At 52.6% G+C, this 20,918-nt stretch overlaps 1 protein-coding gene across 10 annotated transcripts in view; it reads left to right on the plus strand.

The window, feature by feature from the left end:
• Positions 1 to 20,918, plus strand: part of SOX6 (SRY-box transcription factor 6) — an 853,991-nt gene that overhangs the window by 328,859 nt on the left and 504,214 nt on the right. For 8 of the 10 annotated variants that reach the window (XR_012727417.1, XM_075326979.1, XM_075326980.1 and 5 more), the window contains one exon: positions 9,957 to 10,075. The exons of 1 other annotated variant lie outside the window; for it this stretch is intronic. Coding sequence is in view for 7 of the 9 variants with exons in the window: in XM_075326979.1 (XP_075183094.1) it covers positions 9,999 to 10,075 (77 nt within the window). In the remaining 2 variants the exon portion in view is untranslated. Of the gene's footprint in view, positions 1 to 9,956; positions 10,076 to 20,918 lie in introns of those variants that run through there. One more of the 10 variants, XM_075326982.1, reaches the window with a different exon arrangement.

The following is a 20,918-nucleotide window of genomic DNA, read 5'->3' on the forward strand; positions in this document are numbered from 1 at the left end:
GGGGGGTTCTGCACTGCTCTAACGACAGACTGGGGTTCTGCGGGGGGTTCTGCACTGCTCTAACGACAGACTGGGGTCCTGCGGGGGGCTCTGCACTGCTCTAATGACAGACTGGGGTCATGCGGGGGGCTCTGCACTGCTCTAACGACAAACTGGGGTTCTGCGGGGGGCTCTGCACTGCTCTAACGACAAACTGGGGTTCTGCGGGGGGCTCTGCACTGCTCTAATGACAGACTGGGGTTCTGCGGGGGGCTCTGCACTGCTCTAACGACAGACTGGGGTCCTGCGGGGGGCTCTGCACTGCTCTAACAACAAACTGGGGTTCTGCGGGGGGCTCTGCACTGCTCTAACGACAAACTGGGGTCCTGCGGGGGGCTGTACACTGCTCTAACGACAGACTGGGGTTCTGCGGGGGGCTCTGCACTGCTCTAATGACAGACTGGGGTCCTGCGGGGGGCTGTGCACTGCTCTAACGACAGACTGGGGTTCTGCGGGGGGCTCTGCACTGCACTAATGACAGACTGGAGTCCTGCGGGGGGTTCTGCACTGCTCTAACGACAGACTGGAGTCCTGCGGGGGGCTGTGCACTGCTCTAACTACAGACTGGAGTCCTGCGGGGGGCTGTGCACTGCTCTAACGACAGACTGGAGTCCTGCGGGGGGTCCTGCACTGCTCTAACGACAGACTGGAGTCCTGCGGGGGGCTGTGCACTGCTCTAACGACAGACTGGAGTCCTGCGGGGGGCTGTGCACTGCTCTAACGTCAGACTGGGGTTCTGCGGGGGGCTCTGCACTGCTCTAACGACAGACTGGGGTCCTGCGGGGGGCTCTGCACTGCTCTAATGACAGACTGGGGTTCTGCAGGGGGCTCTGCACTGCTCTAACAACAGACTGGGGTTCTGCGGGGGGCTCTGCACTGCTCTAACGACAGACTGGGGTTCTGCGGGGGGCTCTGCACTGCTCTAACGACAGACTGGGGTTCTGCGGGGGGCTCTGCACTGCTCTAACGACAGACTGGGGTTCTGCGGGGGGCTCTGCACTGCTCTAACGACAGACTGGGGTTCTGCGGGGGGCTCTGCACTGCTCTAACGACAGACTGGGGTTCTGCGGGGGGTCCTGCACTGCTCTAAGGACAGACTGGGGTTCTGCGGGGGGTCCTGCACTGCTCTAAGGACAGACTGGGGTCCTGCGGGGGGTTCTGCACTGCTCTAACGACAGACTGGGATCCTGCGGGGGGCTCTGCACTGCTCTAATGACAGACTGGGGTCCTGCGGGGGTCCTGCACTGCTCTAATGACAGATTGGGGTCCTGCGGGGGGCTGTACACTGCTCTAATGACAGACTGGGGTCCTGCGGGGGGCTCTGCACTGCTCTAATGACAGACTGGAGTCCTGCGGGGGGCTGTGCACTGCTCTAACGACAGACTGGAGTCCTGCGGGGGGCTGTGCACTGCTCTAACGTCAGACTGGGGTTCTGCGGGGGGCTCTGCACTGCTCTAACGACAGACTGGGGTTCTGCGGGGGGTTCTGCACTGCTCTAACGACAGACTGGGGTTCTGCACTGCTCTAATGACAGACTGGGGTCCTGCGGGGGGCTCTGCACTGCTCTAATGACAGACTGGGGTCCTGCGGGGGGCTCTGCACTGCTCTAATGACAGACTGGAGTCCTGCGGGGGGCTGTGCACTGCTCTAACGACAGACTGGAGTCCTGCGGGGGGCTGTGCACTGCTCTAACATCAGACTGGGGTTCTGCGGGGGGCTCTGCACTGCTCTAACGACAGACTGGGGTCCTGCGGGGGGCTGTGCACTGCTCTAATGACAGACTGGGGTTCTGCAGGGGGCTCTGCACTGCTCTAACAACAGACTGGGGTTCTGCGGGGGGCTCTGCACTGCTCTAACGACAGACTGGGGTTCTGCGGGGGGCTCTGCACTGCTCTAACGACAGACTGGGGTTCTGCGGGGGGCTCTGCACTGCTCTAACGACAGACTGGGGTTCTGCGGGGGGCTCTGCACTGCTCTAACGACAGACTGGGGTTCTGCGGGGGGTCCTGCACTGCTCTAAGGACAGACTGGGGTTCTGCGGGGGGTCCTGCACTGCTCTAAGGACAGACTGGGGTCCTGCGGGGGGGTTCTGCACTGCTCTAACGACAGACTGGGGTCCTGCGGGGGGCTCTGCACTGCTCTAATGACAGACTGGGGTCCTGCGGGGGTCCTGCACTGCTCTAATGACAGATTGGGGTCCTGCGGGGGTCCTGCACTGCTGTAACGACAGACTGGGGTTCTGCGGGGGGGGGGTTCTGCACTGCTCTAATGACAGACTGGGGTTCTGCGGGGGGCTCTGCACTGCTCTAATGACAGACTGGGGTTCTGCAGGGGGCTTTGCACTGCTCTAACGACAGACTGGGGTTCTGCGGGGGGCTCTGCACTGCTCTGATGACAGACTGGGGTCCTGCGGGGGGGGGTTCTGCACTGCTCTAATGACAGACTGGGGTTCTGCGGGGGGCTCTGCACTGCTCTAATGACAGACTGGGGTCCTGCGGGGGGTTCTGCACTGCTCTAACGACAGACTGGGGTTCTGCGGGGGGTTCTGCACTGCTCTAACGACAGACTGGGGTCCTGCGGGGGGCTCTGCACTGCTCTAATGACAGACTGGGGTCATGCGGGGGGCTCTGCACTGCTCTAACGACAAACTGGGGTTCTGCGGGGGGCTCTGCACTGCTCTAACGACAAACTGGGGTTCTGCGGGGGGCTCTGCACTGCTCTAATGACAGACTGGGGTTCTGCGGGGGGCTCTGCACTGCTCTAACGACAGACTGGGGTCCTGCGGGGGGCTCTGCACTGCTCTAACAACAAACTGGGGTTCTGCGGGGGGCTCTGCACTGCTCTAACGACAAACTGGGGTCCTGCGGGGGGCTGTACACTGCTCTAACGACAGACTGGGGTTCTGCGGGGGGCTCTGCACTGCTCTAATGACAGACTGGGGTCCTGCGGGGGGCTGTGCACTGCTCTAACGACAGACTGGGGTTCTGCGGGGGGCTCTGCACTGCTCTAATGACAGACTGGAGTCCTGCGGGGGGTTCTGCACTGCTCTAACGACAGACTGGAGTCCTGCGGGGGGCTGTGCACTGCTCTAACTACAGACTGGAGTCCTGCGGGGGGCTGTGCACTGCTCTAACGACAGACTGGAGTCCTGCGGGGGGTCCTGCACTGCTCTAACGACAGACTGGAGTCCTGCGGGGGGCTGTGCACTGCTCTAACGACAGACTGGAGTCCTGCGGGGGGCTGTGCACTGCTCTAACGTCAGACTGGGGTTCTGCGGGGGGCTCTGCACTGCTCTAACGACAGACTGGGGTCCTGCGGGGGGCTCTGCACTGCTCTAATGACAGACTGGGGTTCTGCAGGGGGCTCTGCACTGCTCTAACAACAGACTGGGGTTCTGCGGGGGGCTCTGCACTGCTCTAACGACAGACTGGGGTTCTGCGGGGGGCTCTGCACTGCTCTAACGACAGACTGGGGTTCTGCGGGGGGCTCTGCACTGCTCTAACGACAGACTGGGGTTCTGCGGGGGGCTCTGCACTGCTCTAACGACAGACTGGGGTTCTGCGGGGGGCTCTGCACTGCTCTAACGACAGACTGGGGTTCTGCGGGGGGTCCTGCACTGCTCTAAGGACAGACTGGGGTTCTGCGGGGGGTCCTGCACTGCTCTAAGGACAGACTGGGGTCCTGCGGGGGGTTCTGCACTGCTCTAACGACAGACTGGGATCCTGCGGGGGGCTCTGCACTGCTCTAATGACAGACTGGGGTCCTGCGGGGGTCCTGCACTGCTCTAATGACAGATTGGGGTCCTGCGGGGGGCTGTACACTGCTCTAATGACAGACTGGGGTCCTGCGGGGGGCTCTGCACTGCTCTAATGACAGACTGGAGTCCTGCGGGGGGCTGTGCACTGCTCTAACGACAGACTGGAGTCCTGCGGGGGGCTGTGCACTGCTCTAACGTCAGACTGGGGTTCTGCGGGGGGCTCTGCACTGCTCTAACGACAGACTGGGGTTCTGCGGGGGGTTCTGCACTGCTCTAACGACAGACTGGGGTTCTGCACTGCTCTAATGACAGACTGGGGTCCTGCGGGGGGCTCTGCACTGCTCTAATGACAGACTGGGGTCCTGCGGGGGGCTCTGCACTGCTCTAATGACAGACTGGAGTCCTGCGGGGGGCTGTGCACTGCTCTAACGACAGACTGGAGTCCTGCGGGGGGCTGTGCACTGCTCTAACATCAGACTGGGGTTGGGTCCTGCGGGGGGCTGTGCTCTGCTCTAATGACAGACTGGGGTTCTGCAGGGGGCTCTGCACTGCTCTAACAACAGACTGGGGTTCTGCGGGGGGCTCTGCACTGCTCTAACGACAGACTGGGGTTCTGCGGGGGGCTCTGCACTGCTCTAACGACAGACTGGGGTTCTGCGGGGGGCTCTGCACTGCTCTAACGACAGACTGGGGTTCTGCGGGGGGCTCTGCACTGCTCTAACGACAGACTGGGGTTCTGCGGGGGGTCCTGCACTGCTCTAAGGACAGACTGGGGTTCTGCGGGGGGTCCTGCACTGCTCTAAGGACAGACTGGGGTCCTGCGGGGGGTTCTGCACTGCTCTAACGACAGACTGGGGTCCTGCGGGGGGTTCTGCACTGCTCTAACGACAGACTGGAGTCCTGCGGGGGGCTGTGCACTGCTCTAACTACAGACTGGAGTCCTGCGGGGGGCTGTGCACTGCTCTAACGACAGACTGGAGTCCTGCGGGGGGTCCTGCACTGCTCTAACGACAGACTGGAGTCCTGCGGGGGGCTGTGCACTGCTCTAACGACAGACTGGAGTCCTGCGGGGGGCTGTGCACTGCTCTAACGTCAGACTGGGGTTCTGCGGGGGGCTCTGCACTGCTCTAACGACAGACTGGGGTCCTGCGGGGGGCTCTGCACTGCTCTAATGACAGACTGGGGTTCTGCAGGGGGCTCTGCACTGCTCTAACAACAGACTGGGGTTCTGCGGGGGGCTCTGCACTGCTCTAACGACAGACTGGGGTTCTGCGGGGGGCTCTGCACTGCTCTAACGACAGACTGGGGTTCTGCGGGGGGCTCTGCACTGCTCTAACGACAGACTGGGGTTCTGCGGGGGGCTCTGCACTGCTCTAACGACAGACTGGGGTTCTGCGGGGGGCTCTGCACTGCTCTAACGACAGACTGGGGTTCTGCGGGGGGTCCTGCACTGCTCTAAGGACAGACTGGGGTTCTGCGGGGGGTCCTGCACTGCTCTAAGGACAGACTGGGGTCCTGCGGGGGGTTCTGCACTGCTCTAACGACAGACTGGGATCCTGCGGGGGGCTCTGCACTGCTCTAATGACAGACTGGGGTCCTGCGGGGGTCCTGCACTGCTCTAATGACAGATTGGGGTCCTGCGGGGGGCTGTACACTGCTCTAATGACAGACTGGGGTCCTGCGGGGGGCTCTGCACTGCTCTAATGACAGACTGGAGTCCTGCGGGGGGCTGTGCACTGCTCTAACGACAGACTGGGGTTCTGCACTGCTCTAATGACAGACTGGGGTCCTGCGGGGGGCTCTGCACTGCTCTAATGACAGACTGGGGTCCTGCGGGGGGCTCTGCACTGCTCTAATGACAGACTGGAGTCCTGCGGGGGGCTGTGCACTGCTCTAACGACAGACTGGAGTCCTGCGGGGGGCTGTGCACTGCTCTAACATCAGACTGGGGTTCTGCGGGGGGCTCTGCACTGCTCTAACGACAGACTGGGGTCCTGCGGGGGGCTGTGCTCTGCTCTAATGACAGACTGGGGTTCTGCAGGGGGCTCTGCACTGCTCTAACAACAGACTGGGGTTCTGCGGGGGGCTCTGCACTGCTCTAACGACAGACTGGGGTTCTGCGGGGGGCTCTGCACTGCTCTAACGACAGACTGGGGTTCTGCGGGGGGCTCTGCACTGCTCTAACGACAGACTGGGGTTCTGCGGGGGGCTCTGCACTGCTCTAACGACAGACTGGGGTTCTGCGGGGGGTCCTGCACTGCTCTAAGGACAGACTGGGGTTCTGCGGGGGGTCCTGCACTGCTCTAAGGACAGACTGGGGTCCTGCGGGGGGTTCTGCACTGCTCTAACGACAGACTGGGGTCCTGCGGGGGGCTCTGCACTGCTCTAATGACAGACTGGGGTCCTGCGGGGGTCCTGCACTGCTCTAATGACAGATTGGGGTCCTGCGGGGGTCCTGCACTGCTGTAACGACAGACTGGGGTTCTGCGGGGGGCTCTGCACTGCTCTAATGACAGACTGGGGTCCTGCGGGGGGCTGTACACTGCTCTAACGACAGACTGGGGTTCTGCGGGGGGTTCTGCACTGCTCTAACAACAGACTGGGGTTCTGCACTGCTCTAATGACAGACTGGGGTCCTGCGGGGGGCTCTGCACTGCTCTAATGACAGACTGGGGTTCTGCAGGGGGCTCTGCACTGCTCTAACGACAGACTGGAGTCCTGCGGGGGGCTGTGCACTGCTCTAACGACAGACTGGAGTCCTGCGGGGGGCTCTGCACTGCTCTAATGACAGACTGGGGTTCTGCGGGGGGCTGTGCACTGCTCTAACGACAGACTGGAGTCCTGCGGGGGGCTCTGCACTGCTCTAATGACAGACTGGGGTTCTGCGGGGGGTCCTGCACTGCTCTAACGACAGACTGGAGTCCTGCGGGGGGCTGTGCACTGCTCTAACGACAGACTGGAGTCCTGCGGGGGGCTGTGCACTGCTCTAACGACACACTGGGGTCCTGCGGGGGGCTGTGCACTGCTCTAACGACAGACTGGGGTTCTGCGGGGGGCTCTGCACTGCTCTAATGACAGACTGGGGTCCTGCGGGGGGCTCTGCACTGCTCTAATGACAGACTGGGGTTCTGCGGGGGGCTCTGCACTGCTCTAACAACAGACTGGGGTTCTGCGGGGGGCTCTGCACTGCTCTAACGACAGACTGGGGTTCTGCGGGGGGCTCTGCACTGCTCTAACGACAGACTGGGGTTCTGCGGGGGGCTCTGCACTGCTCTAACGACAGACTGGGGTTCTGCGGGGGGCTCTGCACTGCTCTAACGACAGACTGGGGTTCTGCGGGGGGCTCTGCACTGCTCTAACGACAGACTGGGGTTCTGCGGGGGGCTCTGCACTGCTCTAACAACAGACTGGGGTTCTGCGGGGGGCTCTGCACTGCTCTAACGACAGACTTGGGTCCTGCGGGGGGCTCTGCACTGCTCTAACGACAGACTGGGGTCCTGCGGGGGGCTCTGCACTGCTCTAATGACAGACTGGGGTCCTGCGGGGGGGTTCTGCACTGCTCTAATGACAGACTAGGGTCCTGCGGGGGGGTTCTACACTGCTCTAATGACAGACTGGGGTTCTGCGGGGGGCTCTGCACTGCTCTAACGACAGACTGGGGTTCTGCAGGGGGCTCTGCACTGCTCTAACAACAGACTGGGGTTCTGCGGGGGGCTCTGCACTGCTCTAACGACAGACTGGGGTTCTGCGGGGGGCTCTGCACTGCTCTAACGACAGACTGGGGTTCTGCGGGGGGCTCTGCACTGCTCTAACGACAGACTGGGGTTCTGCGGGGGGCTCTGCACTGCTCTAACGACAGACTGGGGTTCTGCGGGGGGTCCTGCACTGCTCTAAGGACAGACTGGGGTTCTGCGGGGGGTCCTGCACTGCTCTAAGGACAGACTGGGGTCCTGCGGGGGGTTCTGCACTGCTCTAACGACAGACTGGGGTCCTGCGGGGGGCTCTGCACTGCTCTAATGACAGACTGGGGTCCTGCGGGGGTCCTGCACTGCTCTAATGACAGATTGGGGTCCTGCGGGGGTCCTGCACTGCTGTAACGACAGACTGGGGTTCTGCGGGGGGCTCTGCACTGCTCTAATGACAGACTGGGGTCCTGCGGGGGGCTGTACACTGCTCTAACGACAGACTGGGGTTCTGCGGGGGGTTCTGCACTGCTCTAACAACAGACTGGGGTTCTGCACTGCTCTAATGACAGACTGGGGTCCTGCGGGGGGCTCTGCACTGCTCTAATGACAGACTGGGGTTCTGCAGGGGGCTCTGCACTGCTCTAACGACAGACTGGAGTCCTGCGGGGGGCTGTGCACTGCTCTAACGACAGACTGGAGTCCTGCGGGGGGCTCTGCACTGCTCTAATGACAGACTGGGGTTCTGCGGGGGGCTGTGCACTGCTCTAACGACAGACTGGAGTCCTGCGGGGGGCTCTGCACTGCTCTAATGACAGACTGGGGTTCTGCGGGGGGTCCTGCACTGCTCTAACGACAGACTGGAGTCCTGCGGGGGGCTGTGCACTGCTCTAACGACAGACTGGAGTCCTGCGGGGGGCTGTGCACTGCTCTAACGACACACTGGGGTCCTGCGGGGGGCTGTGCACTGCTCTAACGACAGACTGGGGTTCTGCGGGGGGCTCTGCACTGCTCTAATGACAGACTGGGGTCCTGCGGGGGGCTCTGCACTGCTCTAATGACAGACTGGGGTTCTGCGGGGGGCTCTGCACTGCTCTAACAACAGACTGGGGTTCTGCGGGGGGCTCTGCACTGCTCTAACGACAGACTGGGGTTCTGCGGGGGGCTCTGCACTGCTCTAACGACAGACTGGGGTTCTGCGGGGGGCTCTGCACTGCTCTAACGACAGACTGGGGTTCTGCGGGGGGCTCTGCACTGCTCTAACGACAGACTGGGGTTCTGCGGGGGGCTCTGCACTGCTCTAACGACAGACTGGGGTTCTGCGGGGGGCTCTGCACTGCTCTAACAACAGACTGGGGTTCTGCGGGGGGCTCTGCACTGCTCTAACGACAGACTTGGGTCCTGCGGGGGGCTCTGCACTGCTCTAACGACAGACTGGGGTCCTGCGGGGGGCTCTGCACTGCTCTAATGACAGACTGGGGTCCTGCGGGGGGGTTCTGCACTGCTCTAATGACAGACTAGGGTCCTGCGGGGGGGTTCTACACTGCTCTAATGACAGACTGGGGTCCTGCGGGGGGCTCTGCACTGCTCTAACGACAGACTAGGGTCCTGCGGGGGGCTCTGCACTGCTCTAATGACAGACTAGGGTCCTGCGGGGGGGTTCTGCACTGCTCTAATGACAGACTAGGGTCCTGCGGGGGGGTTCTGCACTGCTCTAATGACAGACTGGGGTCCTGCGGGGGGCTCTGCACTGCTCTAATGACAGACTAGGGTCCTGCGGGGGGGTTCTGCACTGCTCTAATGACAGACTGGGGTCCTGCGGGGGTTCTGCACTGCTCTAATGACAGACTGGGGTCCTGCGGGGGGTTCTGCACTGCTCTAACGACAGACTGGGGTCCTGTGGGGGGTTCTGCACTGCTCTAATGACAGACTGGGGTCCTGCGGGGGGTTCTGCACTGCTCTAATGACAGACTGGGGTCCTGCGGGGGGTTCTGCACTGCTCTAATGACAGACTAGGGTCCTGCGGGGGGGTTCTGCACTGCTCTAATGACAGACTGGGGTCCTGCGGGTGGGTTCTGCACTGCTCTGACAGACTGGGGTCCTGCGGGGGGCTCTGCACTGCTCTGACAGACTGGGGTCCTGCGGGGGGGTTCTGCACTGCTCTAATGACAGACTGGGGTCCTGCGGGTGGGTTCTGCACTGCTCTGACAGACTGGGGTCCTGCGGGGGGCTCTGCACTGCTCCCTGGGCCTAGGACATATGCTGTGATCCTATCCCGTAAAGCAGAGGCACGGGGTATAGTGGGGTGCTGCCTAAAATAATGGGAAATCCAGGGTGCCTGCATTGTATACGGGGTTCTATGGGCTGCTTCTACCACCTGTTACTCTCTGTACGCCCTGCAGCCAGCAGGATGCTCTATGTGAATTTCTCTGGTCTTCACACTTGGACGTTATTAACTGGCTGTGGTTTTTCGGCAGTGACATTGGCTCCTTGTGGCTTGGGACGGTGTGAGAATTGGTATGCCATCCAGTTCTGAAGTTCTGACCGGCGTCTTATCAGAACGCAGCTCCGAGCAGTGGAAGGACAGCCACTTCATGTAAGTCGCAGACCCCCGTATGCTGCCGTGTGATGTGCCCCCTGTGACATGTTGTGTACGAGCGCTGTGGGGAATGTGTGGAGCGCAGCGGCCGGTGACCGGAGCACTGCTGCACTCCATTGTCTGGAGCATTCTGTTACATGGAGCAATGAATCCTCCTTTGGGTTTAGATTGTTGGATTCATCTTGAGGATCATAATGTGAGAGGCATCACTCATAGAAACCCCCAATAATAATGGCCGCGCAGTGTCTGTGGCCGCAGCATTCCTGTATTATGGCTTTACAGCTACACTAGTGTATAGTATATACTGCACATACATGATATATATCACACAGGATGGTGTATACCGCACTTACATGATATATATCATACAGGATGGTGTATACCGCACTTACATGATATATATCACACAGGATGGTGTATACCGCACTTACATGATATATATCACACAGGATGGTGTATACCGCACTTACATGATATATATCACACAGGATGGTGTATACCGCACTTACATGATATATATCACACAGGATGGTGTATACCGCACTTACATGATATATATCACACAGGATGGTGTATACCGCACTTACATGATATATATCACACAGGATGGTGTATACCACACTTACATGATATATATCATACAAGTCGGTGTATACCACACATACATGATATATATCACACAGGACAGTGTATACCGCACTTACATGATATATATCACACAGGACAGTGTATACCGCACTTACATGATATATATCACACAGGACAGTGTATACCGCACATACATGATATATATCACACAGGACAGTGTATACCGCACTTACATGATATATATCACACAGGACAGTGTATACCGCACATACATGATATATATCACACAGGACAGTGTATACCGCACTTACATGATATATATCACACAGGACAGTGTATACCGCACTTACATGATATATATCACACAGGACAGTGTATACCGCACTTACATGATATATATCACACAGGACAGTGTATACCGCACATACATGATATATATCACACAGGACAGTGTATACCGCACTTACATGATATATATCACACAGGATGGTGTATACCGCACTTACATGATATATATCACACAGGACAGTGTATACCGCACTTACATGATATATATCACACAGGACAGTGTATACCGCACTTACATGATATATATCACACAGGACAGTGTATACCGCACCTACATGATATATATCACACAGGACAGTGTATACCGCACTTACATGATATATATCACACAGGATGGTGTATACCGCACTTACATGATATATATCACACAGGACAGTGTATACCGCACATACATGATATATATCACACAGGACAGTGTATACCGCACTTACATGATATATATCACACAGGATGGTGTATACCGCACTTACATGATATATATCACACAGGATGGTGTATACCGCACTTACATGATATATATCACACAGGATGGTGTATACCACACTTACATGATATATATCATACAAGTCGGTGTATACCACACATACATGATATATATCACACAGGACAGTATATACCGCACTTACATGATATATATCACACAGGATGGTGTATACCGCACTTACATGATATATATCACACAGGACAGTATATACCGCACTTACATGATATATATCACACAGGATGGTGTATACCGCACTTACATGATATATATCACACAGGACAGTGTATACTGCACATACATGATATATATCACACAGGTCGGTGTATACCACACATACATGATATATATCACACAGGACAGTGTATACCAAATACACATGATATATATCACACAGGATGGTGTATACCGCACTTACATGATATATATCACACAGGACAGTGTATACTGCACATACATGATATATATCACACAGGTCGGTGTATACCACACATACATGATATATATCACACAGGACAGTGTATACCGCACCTACATGATATATAATACACAGGACAGTGTATACCGCACATACATGATATATATCACACAGGACGGTGTATACCGCACTTACATGATATATATCACACAGGACCGTGTATACCGCACTTACATGATATATATCACACAGGACAGTGTATACCGCACTTACATGATATATATCACACAGGATGGTGTATACCGCACTTACATGATATATATCACACAGGATGGTGTATACCGCACTTACATGATATATATCACACAGATCGGTGTATACCGCACTTACATGATATATATCACACAGGACAGTGTATACCGCACTTACATGATATATATCACACAGATCGGTGTATACCACACATACATGATATATATCACACAGGACGGTGTATACCGCACTTACATGATATATATCACACAGGACCGTGTATACCGCACTTACATGATATATATCATACAGGTCGGTGTATACCACACATACATGATATATATCACACAGGATGGTGTATACCGCACTTACATGATATATATCACACAGGATGGTGTATACCGCACTTACATGATATATATCACACAGATCGGTGTATACCGCACTTACATGATATATATCACACAGGACAGTGTATACCGCACTTACATGATATATATCACACAGATCGGTGTATACCACACATACATGATATATATCACACAGGACAGTGTATACCGCACTTACATGATATATATCACACAGGATGGTGTATACCGCACTTACATGATATATATCACACAGGATGGTGTATACCGCACTTACATGATATATATCACACAGGACAGTGTATACCGCACTTACATGATATATATCACACAGGACGGTGTATACCGCACTTACATGATATTTATCACACAGGATGGTGTATACTGCACTTACATGATATATATCACACAGGACAGTGTATACCGCACTTACATGATATATATCACACAGGAGGGTGTATACCGCACTTACATGATATATATCACACAGGACAGTGTATACCGCACTTACATGATATATATCACACAGGAGGGTGTATACCGCACTTACATGATATATATCACACAGGACAGTGTATACCGCACTTACATGATATATATCACACAGGACGGTGTATATCACACACATGATATATATCACACAGGATGGTGTATACCGCACTTACATGATATATATCACACAGGACGGTGTATACCGCACTTACATGATATATATCACACAGGACAGTGTATACCGCACTTACATGATATATATCACACAGGACAGTGTATACCGCACTTACATGATATATATCACACAGGATGGTGTATACCGCACTTACATGATATATATCACACAGGACAGTGTATACCGCACTTACATGATATATATCACACAGGACGGTGTATATCACACACATGATATATATCACACAGGATGGTGTATACCGCACTTACATGATATATATCACACAGGATGGTGTATACCGCACTTACATGATATATAATACACAGGACAGTGTATACCGCACATACATGATATATATCACACAGGATGGTGTATACCAAATACACATGATATATATCACACAGGACGGTGTATATCACACACATGATATATATCACACAGGACAGTGTATACCACACATACATGATATATAACACACGGGGCAGTGTTTACCCCACAAACAGGACATATATCACACAGGACGGCGTATACCGCATATACAGTGCTGGCCAAAGTATTGGCACCCCTGCAATTCTGTCAGAGAATACTCAGTTTCTTCCTGAAAATGATTGCAATCACAAATTCTTTGGTATTATTATCTTCATTTAATTTGTCTTCAATGAAAAAAAAAAAAATTGTGATAAAGCCAAATTGGATATAATTTCACACCAAACATAAAAAGGGGGTGGACAAAAGTATTGGCGCTGTGTGAATAATCCTGTGCTGCTTCTGTAATTTGTGTAATAACAGCCCCTGTAACTTACCTGTGGCACCTAACAGGGGCTGGCAATAATAAATCACACTTGCAGCAGGTGACATGGAGTAAAGTTGCCTCAACCTCTGTCCTGTGTCCTTGTGTGTACCACATTGAGCATGGAGAAAAGAAAGACCAAAGAACTGTCTGAGGACTTGAGACTCCAAATTGTGAGGAAGCATGAGCAATCTCAAGGCTACAACTCCATCTCCAAAGACCTGAAAGTTCCTGTGTCTACGGTGCGCAGTGTCATCAAGAAGTGTAAAGCCCATGGCACTGTGGTAACCTCCCTAGATGTGGAAGGAAAAGAAATATTGACGAGAGATTTCAACGCAAAATTGTGCGGATGGTGGATAAAGAACCTCGACTAACATCCAAACAAGTTCAAGCTGCCCTGCAGTCCGAGGGTACAACAGTGTCAACCCGTACTATCCGTCAGCGTCTGAATGAAAAGGGACTGTATGGTAGGATACCCAGGAAGACCCCACTTCTTACCCCGAGACATCAAAAAGCCAGGCTGGAGTTTGCCAAAACTTACCTGAGAAAGCCTAAAACGTTTTAGAAGAATGTTCTCTGGTCAGATGAGACAAAAGTAGAGCTTTTTGGGAAAAGCCATCAACGTAGAGTTTACAGGGAAAAAAAAGAGGCATTCAAAGAAAAGAACACGGTCCCTACAGTCAAACATGGCGGAGGTTCCCTGATGTTTTGGGGTTGCTTTGCTGCCTCTGGCACTGGACTGCTTGATCTTGTGCATGGCATTATGAAGTCTGAAGACTACCAACACATTTTGCAGCATAATGTAGGGCCCAGTGTGAGAAAGCAGAGTCTCCCTCAGAGGTCATGGGTCTTCCAACAGGACAATGACCCAAAACACACTTCAAAAAGCACTAGAAAATGGTTTGATAGAAAGCAGTGGAGACTACTAAAGTGGCCAGCAATGAGTCCAGACCTGAATCCCATAGAAGACCTGTGGAGAGATCTCACAATGGCAGTTTGGAGAAGGCAGCCTTCACATCTCAGGCACCTGGAGCAGTTTGCCAAAGAAGAATGGTCTAAAATTCCAGGAGAGCATTGTAAGAAGCTCACTGATGGTTACCGGAAGCTGTTGTTTGTAGTTATTTTGGCTAAAGGTTGTGCAACCAAGTATTAGGCTAAGGGTGCCAATACTTTTGTCTGGCCCATTTTTGGAGTTTTGTGTGACATGATCAATGATTTGATTTTTCTTTCATTCTCTTTTGTGTTTTTTCATTGCAAGAAAAATAAAGATAATAATACCAAAGAATGTGTGATTGCAATCATTTTCAGGAAGAAACTGAGTATTATCTGACAGAATTGCAGGGGTGCCAATACTTTTGGCCAGCACTGTACATAATATATATCACACAGGACGGTGTATACAGCATATATATAATATATATCACACAGGACGGTGTATACAGCATATATATAATATATATCACACAGGACGGTGTATACAGCATATATATAATATATATCACACAGGACGGTGTATACAGCATATATATAATATATATCACACAGGACGGTGTATACAGCATATATATAATATATATCACACAGGACGGTGTATACAGCATATATATAATATATATCACACAGGATGGTGTATACAGCATATATATAATATATATCACACAGGACGGTGTATACAGCATATATATAATATGTATCACACAGGATGGTGTATATCGCACTTACATGATATATATCACACAGGACGGTGTATACCACACATACATAGTATATATCACACAGGACGGTGTATACAGCATATATATAATATATATCACACAGGATGGTGTATATCGCACTTACATGATATATATCACACAGGACGGTGTATACCACACATACATAGTATATATCACACAGGACGGTGTATATCACATAGACACTGTATTCCTCACATACATGACATATCACATGGGACAGAGTATACCACACATACATAACATATATCACATGGGACAGAGTATACCACACATACATGACATACATCACATGGGACAGCGTATACTGCACAAACATAACATATCACGTAGGGTGATGTATATCACACATACGTGACATATCACACAGGACGGTGAAACCTGCACATGTATGACATATCATACAGGATTGTGTATACCACATATACATGACAAATATCACACAGGCCATTATATACCACACATACATGACAAATATCACACTCAACAGTTTTTTCGCACATATATACATACATGACATATATCACACAGGACGTTGTATACTGCACATACATGACATATATCACATGAGACATTGTATACTGCAGATACATGACATATATCAGATGAGACAGTGTATATCGCACATACATGAAATATATTGCACAGGATGGTGTATAACGCACATACATGATATATATCACACAAGATGGTGTATAGCACACATACATGACATATTGCACAGGACGATGTATACCACATATACATGAAATATAACACACAGGCAGGTGTATACTGCATATACATGACATATCACATAGGACGGTGTAAACCGCATATTATGTCACACAAGACAGTGGGTTTTTTTTAGTTTTTTTTGTTGTTTTTTGTGCATGTAATTATATGTTTTGTGCATGTATTTTGCACCTAGAGTTGCACTCAGCTGGTTTTTAATTGGCGGTGATGGAGACCGGGTGTTCCTCTATATAGGGGGTGGTGTCTCTGTTTGCTATAATGGACCTGTGGAAGCACTAGGAGGTGCGAAACGGCCGTCGTCCCCTGGGGGCCTGCACCCGTCTCTCTCCCCGCTTTTTAATGCACATCTTGGATTAAATAAAGCACGTTTTGGATATCGAATGTATTGTGCCAGTGTCTTCTGATCTCCTGGGACCCATATTGGAATTATATTCCCTCTTCAACATGCACCCATGACCAGTGTACTATTGCATAAAGACCCGAGCATTACCTACTGCTTCCATACACCATTTCAAGGTATAACGCGGTGGTGCAGAGCCACATCTGTTTTTGTATACACGGGACAGTGTATACCACATATGTATGAAATATAACACATAGGCCGATGTATACTGCATATACATGACATATATCACACAGGACGGTGTTTTCTGAGCTTACATGGCATATCACATAGGACAATGTATACCGCACATATATGACATATATCACACGGGACGGTCTATACCTCACACACATTACATATATCACACAGGATGGTGTATACCGCACATGCATAACACACAGTATATCACATGAGATTGTGTATACCACTCACACATGACATACAGTGCCTTGCGAAAGTATTCAGCCCCTTGAATTTTTCACCCTTTTCCCACATTTCAGGCTTCAAACATAAAGATAAAATGTGAATGTTCTGGAGAAGAATCTACAACAAGTGACACAATTGTGAAGATGAAGGAAATTTATTGCTTATTTTATACTTTTATAAAAAATAAATAACTGAAAATTGGTGCGTGCAATATTATTCATCCCCTGTAAGTGAATACTTTGTAGCACCCCTTTTGCTGTGATTACAGCACAAGTCTCTTGGGGTATGTCTCTATCAGTTTTGCACATGGAGAGGCTTTGTAAACAGCTGGAGCTGAGTGAGGTTGGATGGAGGCGTTTGTGAACAGCAGTTTTCAGCTCTTTCCATAGGTTCTCGATTGGGTTCAGGTCTGGACTGTGACTTGGCCATTCTAACACCTGGATACGGTTATTTGTGAACCATTCCATTGTAGATTTTGCTTTATGTTTGGGATCATTGTCTTGTTGGAAGACAAATCTCCGTCCCAGTCTCAGGTCTTTTTCAGACTCCAACAGGTTTTCTTCAAGAATGGTCCTGTATTTGGCTCCATCCATCTTCCCATCAATTTTAACCATCTTCCCTGTCCCTGCTGAAGAAAAGCAGGCCCAAACCATGATGCTGCCACCACCATGTTTGACAGTGGGTATGGTGTGTTCAGGGTGATGAGCTGTGTTGCTGTTACATATCGTTTGGCATTGTGCCCAGATAGTTTGATTTTGGTTTCTTCTGAGCAGAGCCCCTTCCTCCACATGTTTGGTGTCTCCAGACGGCTTGTGGGAAACTTTAAACAACACTTTTTATGGATATCTTTGAGAAATGGCTTCTTCTTGCCACTCTTCCATAAGGGCCAGATTTGTGCAGTGTACGATTGATTGTTGTGCTATGGACAGACTCTCCCCCCTCAGCTGTAGATCTCTGCAGATCATCCAGAAGGATCATGGGCCTCTTGGCTGCATCTCTGATCAGTCTTCTCCTTGTGTGAGATGACAGTTTGGATGGACGGCCGGGTCTTGGTAGATTTGCAGTGGTATGATACTCCTTCCATGTCAATATGATCGCTTGCACAGTGCTCCTTGGGATGTTTAAAGTTGTGGAAATCTTTTTGTAACCAAATCCTGCTTTACACTTCTTCACAACAGTATCACGAACCTGCCTGTTGTGTTCCTTGGTCTTCATGATGCTCTCTGCGCTTTACACAGAACATGAGACTATCACAGAGCAGGGGCATTATACGGAGACTTGATTACACACAGGGGATTATATTTATCATCACCAGTCATTTAGGACAACATTGCATCATTCACAGATCCTCAATCACCTTCTGGAGGGAGTTTCTGCACTGACAGTAAAGGGGATGAATAATATTGCACGCACCAATTTTCAGTTATTTTTTTTTTTTAAAAAGCTTAAAATAAGCAATAAATTTCATTCAACTTCACAAGTGTGTCACTTGTTGTTGACATTAAACATTAAAATTTTTATCTTTATGTTTGAAGACTGAAATGTGGGAAAAGGTTGAAAAAATCAAGGGGCCGAATACTTTCACAAGATATTGTATATTACACGGGGCAGTGTATACCGCACATGCATGACATATCATACAGGATGGTATATACTGCACATACACGGTATATATCAGACAAGACAGTGAGATCGCCCGCTGCGGTCTGGGAGGAGATTATGGATTATGGTCTGATTAGAAATAACCTTCCATAGTTCCGTTCCTTCTGTCTGTAGTCGCCATTGTAACATTTGTCATCTGTCCAATTAGAGATTATTAGTTTATATTTAGCAGAGATGTATTTTTATCTGCTTGTTGGCGAGATTGATTTCCTGCTGTAATGTGCGACTATTTAATCAGATATTAATTACATTGCAGGGAGCGATCAGGAGGGATGGGGCGTAGCGGGAAGTTTGTAGGAGGCAGGAGGGACTATAAAATGTATTCAGTGATCTAGAAAAAGCCACCTACACCAGCCCGCTCCTGACACCCGCCCTCTCCTGACACCTGCACCCGCCCTCTCCTGACACCTGCCCTCTCCTGACACCTGCACCAGCCCGCTCCTGACACCTGCACCCGCCCTCTCCTGACACCTGCACCCGCCCTCTCCTGACACCTGCCCTCTCCTGACACCTGCCCTCTCCTGACACCTGCACCAGCCCGCTCCTGACACCTGCCCTCTCCTGACACCTGCCCTTTCCTGACACCTGCCCTCTCCTGACACCTGCACCCGCCCTCTCCTGACACCTGCCTTCTCCTGACACCTGCACCCGCCCTCTCCTGACACCTGCCCTCTCCTGACACCTGCCCTCTCCTGACACCTGCCCTCTCCTGACACCTGCCCTCTCCTGACCCTGCCCTCTCCTGACACCTGCCCTCTCCTGACACCTGCCCTCTCCTGACACCTGCATCCGCCCTCTCCTGACACCTGCCCTCTCCTGACACCTGCCCTCTCTTGACACCTGCCTTCTCCTGACACCTGCACCCGCCCTCTCCTGACACTAGCCCTCTCCTGACACCTGCACCAGTCCTCTCCTGACACCTGCCCTCTCCTGACACCAGCCCTCTCCTGACACCTGCACCAGCTCTCTCCTGACACCTGCCCTCTCCTGACACCTGCACCAGCCCTCTCCTGACACCTGCCCTCTCCTGACACCAGCCCTCTCCTGACACCTGCACCAGCCCTCTCCTGACACCTGCAGCCGCCCTCTCCTGACACCTGCACCCGCCCTCTCCTGACACCTGCATCCGCCCTCTCCTGACACCTGCCCTCTCCTGACACCTGCCCTCTCTTGACACCTGCCTTCTCCTGACACCTGCACCCGCCCTCTCCTGACACCTGCACCCGCCCTCTCCTGACACTAGCCCTCTCCTGACACCTGCACCTGCCCTCTCCTGACACCTGCCCTCTCCTGACACCAGCCCTCTCCTGACACCTGCCCTCTCCTGACACCTGCACCAGCTCTCTCCTGACACCTGCCCTCTCCTGACACCTGCACCAGCCCTCTCCTGACACCTGCCCTCTCCTGACACCAGCCCTCTCCTGACACCTGCACCCGCCCTCTCCTGACACCTGCAGCCGCCCTCTCCTGACACCTGCACCAGCCCTCTCCTGACACCTGCCCTCTCCTGACACCTGCACCCGCCCTCTCCTGACACCTTCCCTCTCCTGACACCTCCACCCGCCCTCTCCTGACACCTGCCCTCTCCTGACACCTGCACCCACCCTCTCCTGACACCTGCACCAGCCCTCTCCTGACACCTGCCCTCTCCTGACACCTGCCCTCTCCTGACACCTGCACCTGCCCTCTCCTGTCACCAGCCCTCTCCTGACACCTGCACCAGCCCTCTCCTGACACCTGCACCGGCCCTCTCCTGACACCTGCACCCACCCTCTCCTGACACCTGCACCAGCCCTCTCCTGACACCTGCCCTCTCCTGACACCTGCACCCGCCCTCTCCTGACACCTGCACCAGCCCTCTCCTGACACCTGCACCTGCCCTCTCCTGTCACCTGCCGTCTCCTGACACCTGCACCTGCCCTCTCCTGACACCTGCACCAGCCCTCTCCTGACACCTGCCCTCTCCTGACACCTGCCCCTGCCCTCT

This window comes from Anomaloglossus baeobatrachus, chromosome 10, assembly GCF_048569485.1.
Source record: "Anomaloglossus baeobatrachus isolate aAnoBae1 chromosome 10, aAnoBae1.hap1, whole genome shotgun sequence".
Lineage (NCBI taxonomy): Eukaryota > Metazoa > Chordata > Amphibia > Anura > Aromobatidae > Anomaloglossus > Anomaloglossus baeobatrachus.